General features: G+C 29.8%; 1 protein-coding gene across 4 annotated transcripts in view; it reads left to right on the top strand.

Moving 5' to 3' along the window:
• The first annotated feature begins 1,839 nt into the window (after positions 1 to 1,839).
• LOC107453300 (cyclic GMP-AMP synthase-like receptor) overlaps positions 1,840 to 24,087 on the top strand; it is a 28,499-nt gene continuing 6,251 nt past the window's right edge. The window contains exons 1-5 of one of the 4 annotated variants that reach the window (XM_016070076.3): positions 1,908 to 2,099; positions 12,468 to 12,523; positions 18,062 to 18,394; positions 21,565 to 21,762; positions 23,471 to 23,632. In XM_016070076.3, the coding sequence (XP_015925562.1) occupies positions 12,491 to 12,523; positions 18,062 to 18,394; positions 21,565 to 21,762; positions 23,471 to 23,632 (726 nt within the window). In that variant the 5' untranslated portion in view covers positions 1,908 to 2,099; positions 12,468 to 12,490. Of the gene's footprint in view, positions 2,100 to 9,425; positions 9,597 to 12,467; positions 12,524 to 18,061; positions 18,395 to 21,564; positions 21,763 to 23,470; positions 23,633 to 24,087 lie in introns of those variants that run through there. The other 3 variants (XM_016070077.4, XM_016070078.3, XM_016070079.3) reach the window with 3 other exon arrangements.

The following is a 24,087-nucleotide window of genomic DNA, read 5'->3' as shown; positions in this document are numbered from 1 at the left end:
TCAATAATATCACGGAAATAATAACAAGATCTGGAAATAGCTAATATCCAGTGTTGCCAGAACTTAAGATTAAAAAGTAGCGAATGGGAGCTCCAAAAGTAGCGGATTCGAACATTTTTTTATTTTAATATGATAACTATCCAAAACTTAATTTTTATTTGTTTCATTTATTTATTGCACATTTGGCAAAATGAGGTGAAAAATAATAACTGTAACCATAGCAATACATATTATAGCTTCCTTTAAAAAAAAATAATTTCATCATTTACAACGGGCAAATCTAAGCTCTAGAGCAGGGATGGGCAAACGTTTTTGGTCGAGGGCCAAATATCGAGAAAAAAAATGTTTGGTGGGACAAATAAAACTTTCAAAATTTAAAAAAAAAAGCGATATACAAGTTTTAATTTAAATATTTAGTGAGATGAATGAAATTGCGATTTCGTTTTTAAAAGTTCCTTATATTAAGGTTCGAAGCGAGATGTGCCTATTTTACGGAACAAGGCTAAATGCTTTTCTGTTAGTCCACTTCTGAAATGATTCTTTCTAAGGTTCAAAGTTGAAAACTCTTGTTCACATATATAAGATTAAGCAAACATAGAGCTGATTTTCTGGGCATGAAATATTAAATTTTGGAAACTAGCTTTTGGTAATGATTTGTAAAACTTTGGCATATTTAGAAACAACTGCTTCAGATGATTGTTAGATTGTCCGCTCGTTGGATCTTAAAATGCGTAGTCTGCCAAATGTGAAGTACAATTTACCTATATTAGATTCCTCGAGAAAGACAAACGCTAGTTAGAGCCAATCTAAGACTATTCTATGAAGAACTTCTGCTTTCAACATTTTACCAATTGAAGCTGTCTGTGCTAACTATTTCCATCAATTTATGTTTTGTAGAACAAAAATAGAGAAAGTAAAAAGGTCATCAGTACTTTGTTAAAAAAGGAAAAACAGAAATAATTTTAAATAGTTGACAAGAAAATGGATGTATATTGTTTATGTATATTGCCACTGATCGGCAAATTAAAATTATATCCGCGGGCCGGATAAAACCTTCCGGCGGGCCACAGTTGGCCCGCGGGCCGTAGTTTGCCCATCCCTGCTCTAGAGAGATATAAAAATTTTCCTATTTTTCGTGCAACTGTGAATAGATCGTGATTTACAAAAGTGAAATGAATTCACTAAAAAGCATTTAACAGTACGATATTTTTTGGAAACTCATTGTCATTCACAACAACTATTTTCATTCATCAGGTAAAATGACTTTGGATTTAATTTTTCTGAGTTTCAAAGCGAGTAACGTGATTTTTTTTCTCCAGAAGATAAACGATTAATAATAGTTGGAGTTAAAAAACATTTTCCCCATCATACTCTCCGTGCATTTTTCCATATATATCTTTGCGATTTCCCGAGTCTACGATTTGAAACATAAACATGGAAAGATTATAGACTCCATCAGTAAAACATATCAAGAATCCAAAACTGAAGCGAGAACGTTTTCAACAACAACAACAAAAATGTCCTTTTTAAAAATGGTAAAGAAGCTGCAAACTTTCAGAATCATTTTATAATGGGAAGGGAAAAAATTAAAAAATATATATATATTTCAGTAAGGAAAAAAAGTAGCGCATATTTAAGATTTGTAGCGTTCGAAAAATAATAAGTAGCCCAAAAAGTAGCAAGTAGCGAAAATTCAATTTTCAGTAGCGGGGACTTTTAAAAGTAGCCCAATCCGCTACTTGTGGCCCAATCTGGCAACACTGCTAATATCTAAGACTTCTTCCATATTTTTTCCCTCCTGACTCACATCCTATTGTTTTCATAAAAAAATAAAAATACACTCGTAAGATGTCGCCCCACCCCAGTTCAGTCAGCACCTACACACCCATCTCCGCGCCTTTCAAACCGAAACTTTTTCGCCTCACCATATTCATTGTCATTGCTTGATACTGCTGATACAACAGATAGGTGATTTTACGTTAAAACAGAAACTTTTATCGGATTTCATTGTCAGTGAGTGGCTTTATAAACGATCGTGTTGTGAAATAAGTGTTCTTCGTTGACAGACAAGTGAAGTTGAAGTGATAGTGTTTGTATACGTAAGTCAAAAATTTATTTTTAACTTGGGATTTTTTTCCCTCTAATTTATACACGAAAATAGGTTTTTATTTTTTAGGTTTATTTTCTCCCGCACAATTTAGAATTCCAAAACAACATTGGGATTTTCTCCTTACATTAAATCTTTTAATGTTTAGGTATCTCGTTTCCTGGAAAAATTCCAATTAATGAAAAAAAAATTTTAATAATAGAAAATATACTAAAAATTTTATAAAATTAACATCTATTTTAGTTCGACAAATTTTTTTTCAGTTTTCACTTTCTTTGAATTATTAATATTTTTCGATCGTCAGACAATCAGAGTATAAAAATAATAAATATGTCTCTTTAATTTTGCTATTCCCATTTTACTTCTTTCACAGACGAAATAAACCATATTTTAATAACCTTTTCGACCCTATGAGTTAGGCATGTTGAAAATCCTTCTATTATTAATGTGAAAATTAAAACGTTTTTTTAAAAGTTACCATTGTACAAATATTGCATTCTTTTAGTAAATTTGTTTTAGTTTCAGTGTTTTATAACGGAAATTGATGTATGTTTTTATATTCAGAATAGATATAAAGTGTTAAATTTATTCTTTTAAATAAATCTTAGTTTATGGAAATATCTAATGGTCTAATCTTAGTTATGTTGTATAAATTGTATATAGTCAATTTGATTTCTCAAATATTTTCTGGAAAATTGTTTGACATTTGGTAAATTTAGACCATTATCTACTTTGCTGAATATATTGCAATGAGAGGATTGCAACCGATTAGGTATGAATATAATATTATTCTGAAAAAAGGGAATTCCCCTTGTTCCTGGATCCTTATTTTATTTTCTTAAAAAATAAAATTAAAGACATTAAATATTACAATTATTTATTTATTTTAGTTCATTGTTTGCCATATTCTAGATCAGGGCTGTCCAACTGCAAAGAGCCCACGGCCCAGAATTCGGGTCACTGATCACCTGGTGGGCCGCAGTTTGAAAAAGTTGAACAATAACCTCTTATACAATAACAATTAATGGATGAATTATTAATTATAAAACAATGGAACAGAAGGATTATAAAACAATTCGCTTACATTTTAATGAGAAAACTGAGGCCGATAAGCCTGAATAAGAAGTTGGCGGGCCGCACAGTATGAGTTGGAGGGCCGCCAATTGGACAGCCCTGTTCTAGATCTTAAAATCATTGAATTTCTTAAAAGTCTTATAAAAAAAATTTAGTAAATGTACAAAAATATTTAATTATATCAAGGTAAGAATTGTCTGTGAATTTAAATTTAATGTAATAAATTCGAAGAAAAGTTCGAAATCGTTCCCGTTATTCCTGGAGAAAATTTTTTTCTCGATAATCTCAAAGACGGTTCTTTTTCTAAAGTAATATAATAATCATTAACTAAAAATACTGTGATTCTCAACTACCGTATCACAAAATGTACGTTTATAAGCTTTTTTTTATTATATTTAAACTTCTTTGGTTATTCATTACTAAACAGATTAATTGATTTATTATTTTCTTTTCTTTTCCTATTTTCTACCTTTATTCACTAGCTGTATCAAGAAGTATTCACAATAATAGTTGCTATAATTGTGCGAAAATGTAATAATATGCTTTTAAAATTAAAAGTATATGATCTTAAATTAATATAATCTTAATACTAGTTTAACAAAAATGTAAAAAAAAAACTAAAAAATTGTTTTGAAGACTATATATTACAAAAAGCGACAAATTAACAGTTGGTTTAGTAATGAGAATGAGGAGGGGGTAATTGATTTTTTACTGTTAAAAAGGTTGAAAGGTTGTTAAAAGAGTCGAATGGCTTGGAAATTTCGAGCCAATTCGCTACTAACTTACAAGAGTCAAGTTAATTCACACAACAGTGAAATTTTCTACTTTTATACATTTTATATAATATATGTTACATCTTGCTGAAATTGAAAATACCAAAATATTGTTTTTAATTGAGCATAATATTATGGTGGCAGCGATTTTGTCATACTACAAAGTCATGTTATGCTAAACATAAATAACACCACGCTGAAAATATGGTGTTATGTTTAGTGTATTTAGTTCTTTATACAATTACATAAATTTAATGTCTGGAGTGCAAGTACCATTTTTTTCTGAGAATCTATTAAATTGATTTTTGATTGTTTTACATTAAAATATAATTTGCAAAATTTCTACGAAGGAGTCCAATTAGAGAAAAGGAATAAAAATTTAATAATAAGCACAATAATAAAAAGAAAAAGAAATGTAAAAAATAAGGGATTCAGTAATTAGACACACTACAAGCAAATACCATATTTCTATCACTTTTCATCGGATTTAATTACAAATGTATCAGCATTTATAAAATAGATGCAGTTTTCATTGCGCGTAGGAGTTTTTATTTTAATTAGATTTTTTTATCTAGTGTTAAATTCTGGTTTTTAGAGTATTTTTTTCGAATGCCAGAGTTTGCATTCAATTAATCAAATTCATCAGAAGCTACGAAACCTACGTGTAATTACATCAATAATATTTATGACACATTTTTTTAATTAATCAAAGAAAGATATGATTGCTACAAGCCATCACGAAAAGTTCAAAGTTCGCGAAAGTTTATAATAAATAAATAAATTTTCTGTGTCGCATTTCTAGATCTCTGTGATTCAACTTCTCAATCCTGCATAAAATTAAATAGTAAAAAAATAATATTCTCTTTATAAAAATGTACATAGTTGTTCACCTTCAAGGGTGTTTTTTGAATATCTTTCGCCAAGTCAAATTAAAACCCCATATTTTAAGCATAGACGTAGCTAAGGGGTCTAGACTCCTAAATTAATCAATTATTAATTAAATATTGAATTATTAAATTAATTATATTATTATTATATATATGTATACAGAAATTTTCAAATACAAATTGGAGTCTCCCCCCCCCCAAAAAAAATAAAAAATTATTGTCACCTAGCTCCGTGTCTGAGCTAAAGTGTCTCATACTTGATGTTCTGCTATAATTTTAAACCATAAATACCGTTTTGCCATAATAGATTATCTGAGCTTTGCGGTCTAATAGCTTGCACATATTTTAAAGTTATTGAACTTTTTTTAAAATTTCTAATTTCACAAGATTTTCTTCGTGGAAAAAAAATCAATGAATAGTTTTCAATTTTAGCTAATTTTTATGAGCCCAAATAATAAATTTTAAAAAATGAGTCCACAAACGTTTTTCATTTTCACAAAACTGCGGGATTTCTTTTTATTGATGTTTTGTGCAATTTTCCTAATCAGCATAGAGTGCGCTGCATTAAAACTTAACTTACATGAATAACTATTACAAATTCAAAAAAAGATACAATAGTATATTATTCTTTTTAAAAAGCTTTATTTCATGTGGGAACAGAACTATTGAAAAACAGCCTTCATCTAGAAAACCTATTCTGTTCACTGTTCATTGATTTTTTGCCAATTTTATTTTAGACTAATGTTTACGTTTCGTATTATTTACTATGTTGCGTGGTTACTGTTACTTCATAATCTGTCCTTCGTGCTCTCTTCTTCATAATCAGCGCACTGAAGAATAAAAAAAAAAAAATAAAAAATAGCGCATCTATTTTAATTTTTCACGTTTTTATTTCTAGGGTCTATCACAGTGATTTCCAACTGGCGGCCCGGTGGCCGCATCCGGCCCGCGAAGCTTTTTTTGTGGCCAGTTTAACTATAATATATTAGTTGTCATTTTTTTGCGGACAATTTTCGTAAAAAATCTGTATGGGTTTAAAATACTTTTCTCCTTAATAAAAACATACTTTCTTCGTTTCTGTGAAATTTAACATATCAACGGTGCAAAAAAATTTATTTCTCAGGTTTTGTATCCAAGAAAATATTTATTCAAATACAAAAATACTGTTTTTTATTTCATTTTTTTGTATTTTGTGAATATAATTTAGCATGTGTGTATCAGAAATTTTCTCGGAGAAATTCTCCGATTTAACTTTTTGAAACCACTCATTTTGGACGAAAATATTTACGCACACATTTGTAAATTTTAAATTTAAAATGTAAATATCTATTGTCAGGTGGTTGCAGCAGACAAACCTCAATTTTCTCATTGAACATTTTGTGTGCTTGTAAGTTTTAATACCAATCTTTTTAAAGTTTTATATCTTAACAAATAGATATCTGTTGCACATTATTTGTTTAATACGTAGGTGCACATTTAAGTTATTGTAGCCCGAATTTTTTAATATGCAATTAAATATTTTTAAAAATCTACTAATTTTAATTTGTAATTCAATATTTTTGTTTTGTACAATTTGGTAAAAATCTGACAGTAATATTTAATGTTCTTTCAAGCATAAAAGAGTCCTACATAAAATTTAGATTAAGTTGCGGCCCGCCATTTGATTTGTGTTTTTAATTGTGACCCCCGGCCTCAAGCAAGTAGGAAACCCCTGGTCTATCATATAAACTCATGTTTAATTTCGGAGCTTTTGATTTATTTTTTTTTATGTTTGAAAAATTATTTTATTTCTAAATTTAAAAATCTTTAAGGGCACCGCCGTTGTTTTGGGTGTTCAACTGAGCATTACACTTTGTTTTGTCGCGCAAGTCTAAAGTCACGTCTTGAAATTACGAACGAGTGCAGAAAATGTACATCTATTAAATAAAAAAAATTGGCATTCGATAATTAGTTAGAGAATTTAAACTGTTAAACTTGGAATAAAAATGCTATGCGGATAGCTCTACAGACCGCAAAATTCAACTGCGGAGTTTAAGTTTGACATATGAAAGGGCCATGTTTATTATACTTTTAATGAAAGTTGTATTTTGTTTTTAATTCCAATTCGTTCGAAAGTTATTTCAATTTCAAGTGCCTTTTTAATTTAGTTTTTCTTTTATTTATTTGTTTTGCTTTGCGTTACATTTAGAACAGGGATTTCCAACTTACATGAGGCCGGGGGCCGCATTTAAAAACACCAGTCAAATGGCGAGCCGCAACTTTATCAAAATTTTATATAGGACTCTTTTATGTTTGAAGGAACATTAAATATTACTGTCAGATTTTTATCAAGTTGTACAAAACAAGAGTATTGAATTACAAATTAAAATAAGAAGTAGATTTTTACCTGAATTTTTTTTCCTTCTTTTTACACCGTTGGTATGTTAAATTTCACAGAAACGAAAAAATTAGGTTTTGTTTTTAGCGAAAGAAAAATATTTTAAACCCATATAGATTTTTTACGAAATTTGTCCGCAAAAAAATGACAACTAATATATTTTAGTTCGCGGGCCACAAAAAGAGGCATCGCGGGCCGCCAGTTGGTAATCACTAGAGCCCGGATTTTGATGACCTAAAAACTCTCAATTAATGCCCTTAAAAAGTGCAAAAAATGCCCTTATGAACTGCAAAAAATGCCCTTAAAAGTGCAAAAAATGCCCTTAAAATGCGAAAATTGCGCTAAAAATGCCTTATGACATGACTTAAATAGAAGTAAAAATATTGAACTAAAACAATGTTTTACTCTTTAAAATTATTATGAGTCGTTTCAAAAAATATAAAGCAATGCAATACTTGTTCTACGTTCATTAAAGTTTGACAAATATGTTTTATATCCAAAAATAACAAAAAAAAAGAAAATATATTGACTCCAAAACATTTTCATTTTGTATAGAAACTTAAATGAATATAACAACTTCCATCTCATAATATTACTAAATATCAGAATTATAGTGGATTATTAATTTTTTTTTTAATATTTTGACATGTAAACGAGCGTCTCTTGTCTGAAAGCAAATTTTTATACCAGGAGAAGCTTCTTTCAACGTCTACTGATGTTATAAGTGCGTACTTGAAAAGGACGGTCACACTTACTGCCAATTCTTCTTCAATTTGAAAAGATGTTACTTCACCTGTTAATATCCTAGAAATTTTCTTCATTGTTTGGAAGCCAGTGTAACAATAAAAAGTTATAAAAAATTATAAAAATTAGAAAAATTTAATAAAAAATTTAAAAAATGCTTTAAAATGCAAAATACGCCCCAAAATTTTAAAGAAAATGCCCTATAAATCTCAAAAAATGCTCTAAAGGACAAAAAATGTCCAATAATGCAAAAAAATGCAAATGTCATCAAAATCCGGGCCTTAGTAATCACTGATTTAGAAACTTGAAAATAAAAAGGTATGTAGAAAAAATGTGTTAAGAATTCTATAGAATGGAATAAAATAAATTAAGATACGATTCGTCCGAGAATTATCAACTGTTAAACTTTAAGCAAAAAAAAAAAAAAAAAAGAAACTTTTGGCCGATCTATTGCTATGTTGCTCGTTCAAATGTAACTAAAGAGTTGAAATTTAACGTGTTAATTTAACGGCCATATTCAATAAAATTCAACGTTTCTTTCTTCGAAATTCAAATTTGTTCGAAAGTTATTGCAATTTATAACTGAATTTTTCCACTTACTTTGCATCAAATAATGATTATTTATCTATTATCGTAAGAAAAAAAATTGTCTCTCTCGAGATTATCATTTTATTAGCTCCCGCTTGACTTGATAAGAAAATTAACAAATAAGTGGAAAAATAAAATTAATAGAAAGCAATGAGATGTTCACACATGTAAATCATAATATTTATATAGTTTTTTTAAACATATATAAGCGAAAGAGACAAAAGCCACTTGTAATTTGAATTGTGTTGCAATATAATTTTATAGATTGTTAACAAATTTAATAACTTCTTATTGAATCACACATTCTGCATTCTTAAGATTAAATATTTTTTTTTATCAGCACAGTTGATTAGATTTGAAATCCAAGTAATCGTTCATTTTTGCAACGATTAACACATTAACAAAATATTTGTGTGTAAAATTATGATAATTATAAGTTTTATGAACAAAATTATCTCATTCTTTTTTTAAAGTATCAAATTTCAAAGAATTCACTGGTGAAAGTCGTCATTATTTTGATTTCGGCCATTCATGACAACATATACATTGCAACTTAGAAATATTCAAATTGATTAAAGTCGCCACTTTTTTTTTGTTACCTCACCACGTGGCGATTGGTATTTTCAGGTTCGATATATATGTTGAATATTTTACAGATATTCTATTCTTTAATTAAAACTGATATCCAGGGACTGAAAGGTGGTCAAGAGGTTCTTAACTCCCACTATCTATCTACATGCGTATTTAAACTCCCACTATCTACTATAAATTTTGAACCCTAAACCAAATATCATCATAAAGCTGATATCTCTTAAATAAAACCTGATAGCATTCCCATAAACTGATAAGCAAGTTCTTCTTTCGTTGCTGGAATTTTAACATTAGATCATTGGTTCGTTTGATACACTTGAATGTCTTATCACAGGAATAAATATATCACGTTTCTTAAAATCGAAACGGAAGTGTGATAAAGGTTAAGGCACAGGGATCAAATAAAGTGATTAGTTTAAAAAAATTTTGAGCGATTTGCTGTTTTTACTCTTCCTGTAAGTAAATTTTTATTCAAAATATTAACATTCCATTTAATTGTTTTTTTTATTTTTTTTTTAAATATCTTGTAGTTAAATGTATTGATTTTTTTATATTTCAATAAATGTTAAAAGCGTGTTATTTTTTATTAATGTTTAGTTGATCAATAAATTTTCAATTGATTTAATTCGAAGTTCACTGTAGAAAAGCGGTTATTAAATAATTTTGCGCGTGTGACACATGAAATCTATATATATATTTCTCTTACACGGCACCAAAAAAAAGCCTCATTACAACTCCCCGAATGGCAACGTTAGAAAATCGACCAATGATTGCTGCTAAAAATGTCACATGAGGTGGCTCAACATATAGCGCTTTTAAAAACGGAAACAATAACCAGAGTGAGCATTATCAGGTTGTTCAATTCAGATTCATGCCCTAAAAACATGATAATATTTAATTTAAACTCAATTAGGAATTAATTAATTAATTGAAGTGAGAATGCTTTAAAAGGCCGCTGTTGAATTGATATTTTTCTACTGGGAGCTACCTAAACGTCTAAAAAACGTTTAAGTGTTTGTATTGAATGCATTGAATTTTTTTATATTTCGCGTTTATTTATGCATTGAATTTTCACGCTTTAAAATGCAGAATATTAGTGAAGCAATATTTGATAATTTATTTTGCTAATATGTTTCTTATTTAGCTAATGTTTTGATTTTTTCACCATGTACAATCTAAATAGCTAATATACTTTTTTAAAAGCCAATAAGAACATTGGTAGAATTCTTCTACATAAGTACAATACTATGTCTTTGATGATAAAATACTATGTCTTTGATGATAATATATTATGTCTTTGTGCTAGAACATTGTGTTCATTGGCGAGCGAGCGCAGCGAGCCATGGTTCACGGCGTGAACCACATAGGATTGCGTAGCAATTCTCGGGGGTTGGCGAGCGTTAGCGAGCAGGGGGTGGAGCCTCCTAGTAAATTAATATATTTGTTAAAAAAAATTTGTAAATATAGAAAGTATAGATCTATGTCTCAAATATATTAATACTAAAGCTTGATGCATAAAATATATTTTATTCATGTTCTTTAAAAATCTGTGTAAAATTTTAATTTCTGATTGTTCTTTAGCTATGAAATCGCTCAAAGCGGTAAAAAGAGATATTTATTTTCTTTTTACCTTGATTTTTCATATTGCCTTACAATTTCGAGATTGCTTTAAGCACAAATTGTTTAACGAAAATTTTATTTTAAAGCAATTTTGCATTTCTGTTTATTAAAGTTTTTCACTTTCAATTTTGCGTTAACGGTGTTTGCCGTTCGAATTTCATTTAGTTTTAACACTTATATTCGAGAGGGACTGGGATAGCCAGGTTAGCAGGGCGCTGGATTCACGTTCGTGAGAATGGGGAGTTCGAATCCAGCCGACTGAAAACTAATAAATGGTAACTGGTGCACGTTAAATCTACCGGGTCACAAAGACCTCCATGTTCCCATAACAAATTGTACCTCTGGAGGGTACTGAATTGGAGATTGATCGTTATCTGGTTCAGGTCAAAATTACGACCCTTGGATGAATAAATGGATGTATGAATCGCTTCGCTCTATAAACGAGTGAGACGTATGGGTGTGGCAGAAGTCGAATTCTTGTCCATAGATGGCGCCTCAAGAGAACAAGAATCGCACCCCTTTCCTTAATGGCCTACGACAACAGCTTAACTTCGAGAGGAAAAATATAAATAATTGTTTCGATGAAATCAGGGAATTATGGTTTTAATAGTTTGATCAGGAGAGCGGTCGAAAATTTGGAGCCCTTAGGGTTATTTTTACTTTTTGAGTATTTCTTCGTATCTCGAAAACCTTTTATGCGTATTAAAAACATTTTGCTCTCAATCGTAAAATTCATTTATCCAAAGATTCCATGCAAAAAATAGTTTTAAATAATTACACTGATAAACAAGTTATAGATATCTGGCATTGTTTTTTTCTTTTGTAACGCAGTTTGGTTTGCTGATTACAAACCTGATGACCGTTTTGCTTTATCACGTCAGGTTTTTAAGATATGGACAAAAATAAATTTTCATAAAAAAAATTGCTTAATTTTTAAAGAATACTATTTAAATTTTAACAAATTCAATAGAATACTGTTTAAAATTTATTAATTTTAAGGAATACTGTTTAAATTTTTTTAATTCTAAAAGAACACTATTTTAGTTTTATTAATTTGAATGAAATATTGCTTAAATTTTACTAATTTCAATGGAATTTGTTTTCATTGGGTACAACAGCTAAACACTTTCGTCACAACTCTTTACGATGAGTGACACTACAGTTAGCTAGAATCAGAAAATTATGGGTAGGTTTTTCACAAATTGACTATAACAGGACCCTATTTTACAAAGTTATGAGTGCTTTTTTTCACAAAACCATAAACTTCCAGATTCTTAAAGTTAATGAGATATTTAAGAAACATATTTAAGAAACATAAACTGAAGGTATGTTCAAGTAATAAATAAAAAATTTTAGCAGTGGTTTAAGAAAAAACAAATATTTCTGTACTCAATTTTTCCTTTAATATACGCGGATCATTTGTGCCGTATGAATGTTTGAAAAACATACTAATAGGACACCAGTGGTATTTTTTTAAAAATAAATTTTAAATTTTCTTGACAAAAATCAGAAGAAGATTTTAAATAATTTTATCTATGGTGTTACCAACACTTGTTACCTCTGCGTAGTAAAATAATATTTTGTTGTTGACAATTTGTTCCGATTTAGTTAGTTTTAAATGTTGATGCTGGTCAATGGTTTTTCTTTATAATTATTCCAAACATCATATATTCAATGGATCGCAAAGAATTATAATTTATTTGCAGATAAAACTATTCTATAACTGCTCATGGGATCGTCTTGGAGCGAAGAAACTGAAACAGTAAGGAAATATTTTTATCACACAATCTGCATATTCAGCAACTGCACTATTTATTCGATGTTTTTTCTTCTTCTTTTAATTGTATATTTAGACCTGGGATAGCCTGGTTGGTAGGGCACTGGGCCCATGTCCAAGAGGTCGTGGGTTCGATCAACGCAGGCGGAAGACTCTCCGTGTAGTAAAAGATGACTGATGCACGTTAAATCTGTCGGATCACAAAGTCCTCCATGTTCCCATGACAAATAATACATCTGGGGGTACTGATCCAGGAGTTCCCCTGTCTTCTGGGTTCAAAATTACAAGGGTGCGGAGTTGAACGTTAGCAGTCGTAAATCCAAAATTGGGTCGACTGTTCAACGAGGATTATAAAAATATAAAATAAAATTGTATATTTAACTCGATATATGTTTTCAATGACTTATCTTTTGATCAAGGTTAGTTGACAGATAAGGTTGTGCTCTTCCTGTGCTCTTTTTTTCGCTCTCCAACAGGAAACCCATATTATGACGTCACATACTTAACTCGAGAACCAAACCGCTGTTTTCTTTATTCGCAGTTACATTCTAGAATGCCATTAAAATATTGAAATGCAACTTCACATTATTTTTTGGATTGTTACTTTTTTATGCAATATATAGACGGTATATGGATGGAATGTCTACTTAGTGACCAAATGAAAAGTACAGGTCTGATTGTGCTCCGGAAAAAATCCTGATTTCCGGATTTTTTGCTAACCGTGATCCGGAAGTTTCCGGAAATCAAATTTTCAATGGTGGAACTTAAAAACACAGTTTATTTTATTTGCTTGTAAGGGAGAGCCAGATAAGCTTATATTCAATATTAATATTCATTTTTTATCAGTAAATAGTTATTATAGTCATAAACTCAAGAAAGAAAGACATATTTGTAAGTTTCAATTATCTCTCCAGGTCATCATAGGTACATGTAAATGGTATAGGTATGCGTAAAATTTTAAATATATTTTAAATAAACTAAGAAATATTGAGAAAAAAGGAAAAACCCTTGTTTAAAATTCTTTCTAATTTTTTGATTTAAACTTTTTTCTTTTTTACTCAAGAAATTTTCCGGAATTTTGATTTGGGCTCTCAATCACCCACGTATGTATGAATTAGTTTAAAACAGCGAGTGACCTAATGATATGTTTGAATTAGTTTAAAACAGCGAGTGACCTAATGATATGTTTGAATTAGTCTTAAACAGCGAGTGACCTAATGATATGTTTGAATTAGTTTAAAACAGGGAGTGACCTAATGATATGTTTGAATTAGTCTTTAACAGCGAGTGACCTAATGATATGTTTGAATTAATTTTGAACAGCGGTTCCCAAATGGTTTTCCGCAGAATCGTAGGGTTCAGTGAAAGGGTCTCGGGAGGTTCGGGGAGTTATGAATTTTTTTTAACCAGTTATGATTTTAGAAACCTGTAATTAAATTTATATCCGATTACTAATCTATTATTTTTTAATATTTCTGTTATTTTTAGTAAATTATTGAATTGAATGAAGAAGAAAGACATTTCTTAACGTTTTTTCTTCTTTCTAATAACTACATATTGAATGAATTATGGAAAGAATATATTGATTTGTAAAAACCTCGAGTAGTATTTCGCATTAAATAAAAATAATCAAATTTAACTATGAAGAAATATGTTTCTCTGATTATCATTCTTAACCACTTTCCTGATTATACCGAGTTAATTCGGGTATATTGCAAATATATACCATCCCGAAAAAACTCGGGCGTAGCAGAATTTGTCGGTGTGTTTTGTTTTACCATGTTTTTACTAGACCAGAAGCAATAATAATAATAATAATCTGCTGTTATTGGAAGTTTGCCAAAATTTGTTTGAGAGCTTTACTGTATGATTGTAGGACTGCACACGTGCTTTATGTAATTGTATGATGATTGCTTAATTTACATTGAAAAAAAAATGGCGTATAACTTCACTGGCGCTTGGAAAGTATTACTTTATGTTGTCCCTTGATTTTCACTGGTGTTTGGAAAGTATTACTTTGTGTTGTCCCTTGATTTAAACACTATCATACAAAGACTAATCTTTTAACTTTTTTCATTTGCCCGAGATAATTTGGGATAAAAAAAACTGATGGTAAATTAAATGTGAACTTAAAACTTGTGTATTATATTTTATTTTAGTTCCTTGTAAATAATCAATAAAATTAAAAAAAATGTGTTGATTTTTAAAAAAAAAAAAAATATTTGCATTTTAAAAAAGAAAGGTAAGGAAAGTGGGTAACGGTTTTTTTTCTTATTTTGTATTTATTTTAATATAAACTATCTTTCAGCCCAGTCATTTTTAATTTATGCTTGCATTAAAATCAAATTAAGAACTAAACTGTTGCGGCTCCTGACCTGTGAAACAACATGAAGATGAAAATTTTCATTCTCTCTTAATTCACTTAATTTATTCCATTTATTTTATAAATTTTATATCATTACATATTTTCCAGTAAACAGTTGTAGAATTATTAGAATAAAATTTAATATTTTGACTCACAATAATATGTTATATACTAACGCTAAAGTTAGAAAATAACTATATGAAAAGATTGTTCATTTAAAATCCTAATAACATGTACTTCAAAAATAAATTTTCTGTTTAGGACTTACAATAAGCATTCACATATAGAAATTTAACTAATTCAAACAGTATTATAACAAATAAGAGGATTCAAAGATTCTTATATACCTTTNAAGTATTACTTTGTGTTGTCCCTTGATTTTGACTGGCGTTTGGAAAGTATTACTTTGTGTTGTCCCTTGATTTTCACTGGCGTTTGGAAAGTATAACTTTGTGTTGTCCCTTGATTTTCACTGGCGTTTGGAAAGTATTACTTTGTGTTGTCCCTTGATTTTCACTGGTGTTTGGTTGTCCCTTGATTTTCACTGGTGTTTGGAAAGTATTACTTTGTGTTGTCCCTTGATTTTTCACTCGTGTTTGGAAAGTATTACTTTGTGTTGTCCCTTGATTTTCACTGGTGTTTGGAAAGTATTTTTTTCTTCTTATTTCGTATTTATTTTAATATAAACTATCTTTCAGCCCATTCATTTTTAATTTATGCTTGCATTAAAATCAAATTAAGAACTGTTGCTGCTCCTGACCTGTGAAACAACATGAAGATGAAAATTTTCATTCTCTCTTAATGCACTAAATATTTTCCATTTATTTAATAAATTTTACATCATTACATATTTTCCAGTAAACAGTTGTAGAATTATTAGAATAAAATTTAATATTTTGACTCACAATAATATGTTATATACTAACGCTAAAGTTAGAAAATAACTATATGAAAAGATTGTTCATTTAAAATCCTAATAACATGTACTTCAAAAATAAATTTTCTGTTTAGGACTTACAATAAGCATTCACATATAGAAATTTAACTAATTCAAACAGTATTATAACAAATAAGAGGATTCAAAGATTCTTATATACCTTTAAGTACGAATTGTAAGGTAGCTTAAAATTATGAAAACAATTATTGTTTGACTATGTATGAACAAAATGGTTCTACTGCAACTATACAACACGCCGGGGAAAAAAAGACTAACCCTGAATAACTCTTTATTTAATGATTAGATCTTTACATACTAGGACTTAATTTGAATGGTTTTAATGAGTGCCGACGATATTTTAAGTTACGAAATCAGACACAAAAGCATACTTTCTTTTACTAAACATACCTTTTTTTCGCCGGATTCAGATTTATGACATCCAGAATATTGGGGTAGCCGCAATCTGAGAAATATGGTTCCAATAGTTTGGTCAGGAGAGCGCTGCAAAGTTTGGACCCTTTAATGTTACCTTTTTGCGTATTTCGCTATATCTCGAGAACTTTTTAAGCGAATTGAAAAATGTGGCACTCAATTATAAAATTAGTTTATAAAAAATAATTCCATGCAGAAAAACTTTGAATTGTAAGGTATATAAACGTTTGCATCATTTTTAAGAATATAATTAATTCTACGTGACAAAATGCAAAATTTCAGCAAAATAGTTTCTGAAAAATAGAGTTTTAAACATCTGGCCTTTTTTGAAATTCAATTTCTCAGGAACTATTTAACCGATTTTGTTAAAATTTTGTATTTTACCATGCAAAATTATATTCTTTAAAATGAATTAAAAAAAATTTTATACCTTACAATTAAAAAATTTTTCGACCATTATTAAATGAAATAATATTAAATATATATTAAAAGTCATTTTTTGCATGGAATTATCTTTTGTCCTGACCAAACTCTATGGGGATCATATTTCTCAGATTGCGGCTACCCTCTATAGTTTTGGGGTCAGAAATCCGAATCCGTAGAGAAAAAGGTATGTTTATTCAAAGAAAGTACGTTTTTGTGTCTGATTTCGAAACTTAAAAATATTGTCGGCACTTATTAATTAGCATATTTAAGGTCACCCCCTCGAGCTATTAAGATTGAATCCTAGAACATGAATAGGGGTCTGTTTCGAAGAAATTTGGGTCCGTTAACGGACCCTTCACAAAACATTTTTTCATAAAAACGGACACTTCACAAAATGATTTTTCTTTTAATCGGACCCTCCACAAATTTGTTTATCTTCATTATTGTTTTATTAAACGAATAAACCCTTTCCAGGGCAGAAAACAAGAAAGATGGATGTAAATGAATTAAGTTTTGTCTTCGGCAGACGATTCTTCCATTATTCGTCCGAAATGAATATTCTGCGTTCAGCAGTATATAGACTAAATACCTAATATTTGTATGTTGCATCTCTAATTTAGAAGCAGCAATTGCTGTTTATTTTTGAAAATTTAATTTTTTTTATTATAATTTTTCAGTGCCGAGCATAATCTTGTATCTATTTACAGCTTAAAAACTCCTTGCAAATTCATGAAAGCAAACCCTGGTTGAAAGAATGTGAGTTATTTTTTCACAATTTCACGAAAACCGGACCCTTCACAAAATGTCTGGACAGACCCCTGATGAAGATCCGATCATCAGATCAAAAGTTATTCAGGGTGGTCCTTTTTTTTGGAGCATTGTACATTCATTTGGCAATGTATGTGTGTAATAAACTAGGCGTTAAGAAAGCGTATTCCCCCCCCCCAAAAAAAAAAGAAAAAAAAAAAGGAGATTGAAGAATGCTAGTCAGTTATAAACTTTTGTTAATTTAAATAAATTGTTTTTTGAACAATGTAACTTTTAGAAAAAAGTTTCTTAAATATAATTCTTTTTTTTTTTTTTTAAATAAAAAAAAATATTTGTTTATTTTTTGAAGAACAATCTGAAATTCTGGGCACCATTATGAGTTTTTTCAAATGGATTTTTTTTTTTTTTTTTTTTAAAAAACCCTTCGAGTTTAACCTAGCCAAATTTGAGATGCTTAAAAACAAATTCGGATTATATTATATTTTATGTTTATAATGCATTCTAGGTAAAATAATTTTAAAAGTGTAAAAAATGTCGAAATATTTTTACATTCTATGAGTGAGTAAGCCACTTTATCTCTTTTTCTTTGTTTTAGGGAGATTCGGAGCCTCATTCCAGAGCAATGCCAGACAAAAAAGTAGAAGTGGTCCAGGCCCAAAAATTTAAGAAACCAGGAGTTTCTATTTTAAAAGAAATTTTGAGACGCATTAAACTGAATGATGCTCTCATTAAGGAGAACAATCAAATTTTGCACGATTTTCTCAATACCTTCGTTGCAAAGATGAAAGAAGAGGACGAGCTGTTCAAATTTTTGTACAGAGAACTTTATTTCACTGGCAGCTTTTACTCGGATCTTCGTGTTTCGATGCCCGATGAATTCGACATCAACATGATCTTGAAGCTACCTTTCAATGATTCAGAATTTGAGGTATATTTCACATTCAAACATGCTTGTTTATAGTTTTTATCAAAACGTTCTAATTGTCATAATTTATTTGAAGTATCTTACATGCTCTCCTAACTCCCAGCTGCGTGCAGATTGGGAGACCAAGGTGGCAACGGCCTCAGGCATCCTGTCAAATGGGAGCCTGTAATCGACGACTAAAGACATTAAATTTTTAAAATAATATTTTGATTATGAAATTAAATCCTTGACGGGTAAATATTTGGTTCAAAGGAAGTATTTTATGTAGAATATAATATGATTTCGAAACAAATTTAGTTATGAAGTTTTTAGAGTAGTTAAATAACGAGAAATACCACTAATAGAGTTCTTTATATTTAAGGTGAATTCCTTATAATTAAGAAAGAAAAATAAGAATATTATTTTGTTGGAATCAATTCATTTTTACCAATAAATTAATTTCTAATTACGTTTTACATACAACATCGGTTTTAAAATTTATAAATTTTCAATGTTCTTTTCAAATGGATTAAGCAGGGTGCGTAGCGTTTGTAAAAAGTACTTAAAGGTGCTTTTTTGGGGATTTCGTTTTTAAAAGCTTTTAAAGGTACTTTTTTCAGCTGGCGTTTTTAAAAAGTGCTTTTTTTTCGAATAATTTTTTCTCCCCCTTCAGTGATATCTGGTGGATCCCATGCATTTCACGAAAAATGGGGAGTTTGCTACGTAATCATTCACGCGGACTTCATGTCGTACCCACATTATGACTTGCGCATATGCGCACACTTGAAACCGAAACCCGAGTGCTCCAATTCGGATAGAGAATATCAGATCCTTATGTAATGTCTTTCTTTTTAATTTATTTTAATTTTGTTCTTGTTTATTTTATTTTACTTCTAACGCTTTTTTTGACGTAGGGGGTAAGGGTTCTGAGTTCAGGGTCAAGTTGAATTCACTCGGTGATGTGGGAAAGTACTGATTGTTTCGATTTACGCCCGTTTCTTTTTGGGTTTTTTTTAACGCTAAAACTGTTTATAAAGAGTTTTTGTTTTTCAATAATATCATTGATTGAATATGAATTTTTTGAGTGCTTGAAAATTTTTGTAAAGTGCTTTTAAAGTTTTTAAAAAGTGCTTATTTTTGATTCAAAGATTTGGCTACGCACCCTGTTAAGGTATTGCCAGCCACCCTCCTTATTTCAAGGACATGTAATAAAGCAGTTTGTCTGACTCCCTTTTTGCTCAAAAAATATGCATACATATTAAGCATTTTAACAATCTACATATATGTATAATCTTGCTGTATACAGTGGATCTTAAAATTAAGCACGAACCACCTTTGATTATTTTAAGTAAAATGCATAAACAATTTTTAGTTCTATTATGTTATAAATGTTTTGCAAAGGGCGAAGATGTAATATTAATTCTTCTAGAAATAGTAAGATAAAACATTCCTCTCTTACTCTTGGCAATTATATAAAATATTGAAATAGTAATATTTTAAGGAGTTAAACTACGTAGTTATTTATCATCCACTTCAAATTTTAAAAAATGAAAAAAAAATTAAGTAGAACTTTTTTTTTTCTTCTCTTTTTACTAAAATTTTCAGCACCGCAAAAGGTTAACAAGAGAAACATCAATTTATAATAGGTCAAGAGGCACAAATTCTTATTTGGATAAATTAAAGGATTTTTTTTATTAAATGCCAAATCGCTTTTTTAACTCAAACTTCAGCCTTTTCTTTTAAATTTCTAGTTTGTACTAGACTTAAATTTTGCACTTCAAATTATGCACAAATACTACTCAAATTACCTTTGTTTTCCAGTAAAATATTGGTTCAGTTATTTAATTTTGTCGTAAAAGGAATCTTTAAAACTGTCCATAAATATATATTATAAATCATAGTTAGAATCTTAAAATTATGTACAGTTAAATTATTATTATTTTGAAAAGAATTGTATTTTATATTTTCAAACTATTGCTTAGCAAGTATAATATTGATGTAATTACTATCCCATATTATATTCTACTTTCATCTGCTTCCTTTAAAAATTTTATTGTTTTTTTTTTCAATAAATAGCTACCTATTAACAGTATCTATCTAACCTAATTTTTTTTTACACAAAATATTTTCTATAAACTTTTCCAAAATGCGACATACTATTTCAGGATGGATTTTTTTTTTTTGAAAAATTGCACTGAACAAAATCCTAAATTATATAGTTAAAATTTGGTAGTAATAATGAGGTTGGAACCTATTGCTAACTTATTAATAGTGCTTTCTTAACTTGATTTCTATTCTAGTAAGAAGTCATACTAAGGTAAAATTATTACTCCAAATTATTACAAACGTAAAAAGAACTATATTAATCATTGGCTGTGAAAATTTTTAAGAATTATGATAGCTAGAAGCCTTTATTAGAATTTGAGAGCATAAATATTTCTTTATCTAACCTCTCATAATATGGTTTGAATTATTTATTGGTAGTAATGAGTAAAACTATTTTAATTCACATTTATTAAAATATCAATAAATAGGGTTTGCTATCACTAGAAAAAATATTGCGTAAAACTACAGAATATCCGTAGTAGATGGAAGGTATGTCATTTCCATTTTTTTTTTTTTTTTTGCCAATAGTATTTGCTTCTCCAAAACACTTAATATAATTGAATGCCTGCAACTGACGTCATCATAGGTAAATCACGGCGTTGTCGGTTCAGAAGCCAATCAGGTTCGATGCATAAGTGTGACGTCGCTTATCGGTATCCTATTAAATCTGATTTAAATTACGATTGGGCATAATCACTTCTCAAGTTGCAAGTACTGATTTGCAACACTTAATCATTCGCGATCCGACTCTCGAATACGCCATCTGGAGAGAAGACCGATTCCATGCCTTTGAAATGTAGTTTTCAGTTCTGTATAGTTTCCTAACTTAATTTTTTTTTATCTAGTTGAAAATCAAAGCAGAAACTAACGTAATTCCTTCTCCTATGACTCTCCATGCGCTAATGGTGAAGGCATGCGAAGTGTTAGCCATAGGTAGAGATTTCTGTTCTACGTCACATGTAGCCCATTTCATTCACCAATTATGAGATCAATTATCAAAAAATAATGAATAACCTATTTTCGAACAAATTAATTTGGGGATTGATTATTTTAATGCGTGTTTCTATGAAAGTTAACTTTTGTTTCAGGTCATCCACCAACCGCAGGCACCAAGCTTTGTAAAGTATCGCTTGAAAAACCATCAAGCTGCCCTGTTGAAACATCCTAGACTTGCTAGTTCTTTATTTGAAGATGGTTACCTGATTCCCGAAAGCGTACGGAAGTGGCTGCAAAGTGTAGTTGACAAAGCTCTTAGATCATACACTCCACCGAGATCGTGCATGCAGGCAAGTTTAAAATTATTATTTACGTTTTCTTCGACTTATAATTAATTTACTTACTTATCCTCTTCGTGCCGAACTGACACATAAGGCCCCGAGTCGTTTCCTCCACTCACTTCTTGTCTTTGGCCAGGCAAGGCACTTTTTCCCATCCAGTTAATCCTGCTCTACTTCCTTAATGCATCTTGCCATGTTAGTCTCGGTCTCCCCCTTTTTCTCTCTCCGTCAGGCGCCTATGAGCTTGCAACATTTGCAGGATTGTTTATTTCTGTACTTAGTATATAGCTGAGCCATCTCCATCTTTGTTAGAAACATTTCTTCATTGACAAATGGGAAAGAAGGTCAAAAAGTGGTCTAAATTTCAAAAGGTGATAAATTTTACTTATACCAAAAGAGAGATAAGTTTTCCTATTAACCATTTTCAACGTTTAATAGCAGTTATTTTAAGTTTTCATTTCGAAGTAAAGTACAATTTGTCTTATTTTGTTCATTTTCAGCTTAGGTACTGAGATAAGGGGGTGTTTATTTACTGGATCACCCAACGATGAAAAACCAGTGAAGGAACAAGTTTTCCTTTACATAACAGGTGTAACAGGTTTTTTTCTAAGTTAATGAAAATAAAAGATAAACTTTAATTTTCTTGTACTTTTAGTGATGTTCCACATCAAAAGTATGTTAAAAATACGAAAAACAACTTCTAACGAGTGAGGGAACAGGCATGTTCCTTTACTGGGCATAGATTTCCCAGTGAAAAAACAGTATGTGTTAATATGTTGACACTTTAATTTTCAATTCATGATTACAAAAAAAAGTTAACATTTTCCAAGTATTTATATGTTATAATTTCAATAATAGGCTTGTTTTTAAATATTTGTATGGCTTCTAAATTAATAAAGAGCATTAAAAAATAACTAAAATTAAGTGTTCCTTAACTGGGTGTTCATTCACTGCTAAGAGCTGTTCCTTCACTTGGTCTTCTTACTACTTGTTATTTGAACCTCCAAAACTTTAAAACAATATTATGTAAGTTCTCTACAATTTTTTTACATAATTTGCAATTAGTAATAAATATGTTGACACTGTCATTTAACTAAAATTACGAATTTTGAAATTAATATTATTTTTTAAAAGGCAAACGAAGTTTAAGTGTTCCTTCACTGGTTAGTTTACCCTACTTCTAATAATTTTATTTAAAATAGGCCTTTATAGTTATAACGTTCACAATTATCTTAACTTTATTTATGAAGTCGGGGTGCCGCCGAAACAAAGTTTTTTATTTAGGGTTCCGTAGTAAAAAAAAAAAAAATTGGGGACTCTCTAGCTAGTCGGAAAGTAGTTAGAAATTGCTATTGGCGGTAAATTATTTGTGGTCTTTAAAATGTCGATATTAATTTTACTTGTGGCAATCTGGAAATGATTGAAACTTGCACTGTGATCAAACATATAACCCTTAAAATTTTGATTAACGATAAATTTTTTTTGTCTGACGATAACTGTTCGTAGCGTTCGGGACACAGTTAAAACATTTTTAATCACCCAGTCACTGACGCCCAAATAAGATTTAAATACTCTAGTTAGTCGAGAATTTATCGGCAATAAATCTTTTTTGATGATCAAATGATTACAAGTTCTGCTTTTAGTTTTAAAAAATTTATTTTATGATTGTGAATATATTAACTATATTTATATTTTTTTATTCTATTCATGTCAAAAGGTGTGTACCAAACAATCTGGACCGGCTAGAACTATTTTACTTAAGAAAAGGAACGGTGGTCAAATTGATGTCGATCTCGTTCCAGTAGTATCTTGTTCTCTTATCTTGCCAAGAACCTATCTTGATGGCAGAGTAGAGGCCAAAGTTGGTAAAACACTGAAGGTAAGCATCTCCCCACCTTCTCCACCCCTCAACAGAAGAAAATATTATTATTAATGCTATTTGAGTATTTATTTTTTCATATTTTGATTTTGTTTAAAATGTTATGGTTATCTGCACTTTAATCAGAATCACCAAGACTTTACTTGTTATTATAGTGTTCCAGTAATTTCTAACTATAAAGTTTTTTATGTGAAATAAAAAGCTCAGGTACTCATTAAAACTTTTTTTATTACCGCGCAACTTGGCAATTAATGTTTTTTTACTTTATTTCCATTTCGAAAGCATATGCCCAGTTGAAAAATATGCTAAATACTCAAAAAGTAGTAATGAAATTTTTAGTTCGTGGAAAGCCTTGTGATTTTTCACCCAATCCAGAAGACAAGGGAACATTAGGAAGAAACTCTTTTGAATGGCGAACTTTTCAAATGAGTGAGAGATGCGTGTTTTGCGTTGTA

The sequence above is a fragment of the Parasteatoda tepidariorum genome, chromosome 8, assembly GCF_043381705.1.
Source record: "Parasteatoda tepidariorum isolate YZ-2023 chromosome 8, CAS_Ptep_4.0, whole genome shotgun sequence".
Taxonomy (NCBI): domain Eukaryota; kingdom Metazoa; phylum Arthropoda; class Arachnida; order Araneae; family Theridiidae; genus Parasteatoda; species Parasteatoda tepidariorum.
The sequence above is the reverse complement of the archived record's forward strand: the minus strand, read 5'-3'. Positions and strand labels throughout refer to the sequence as shown.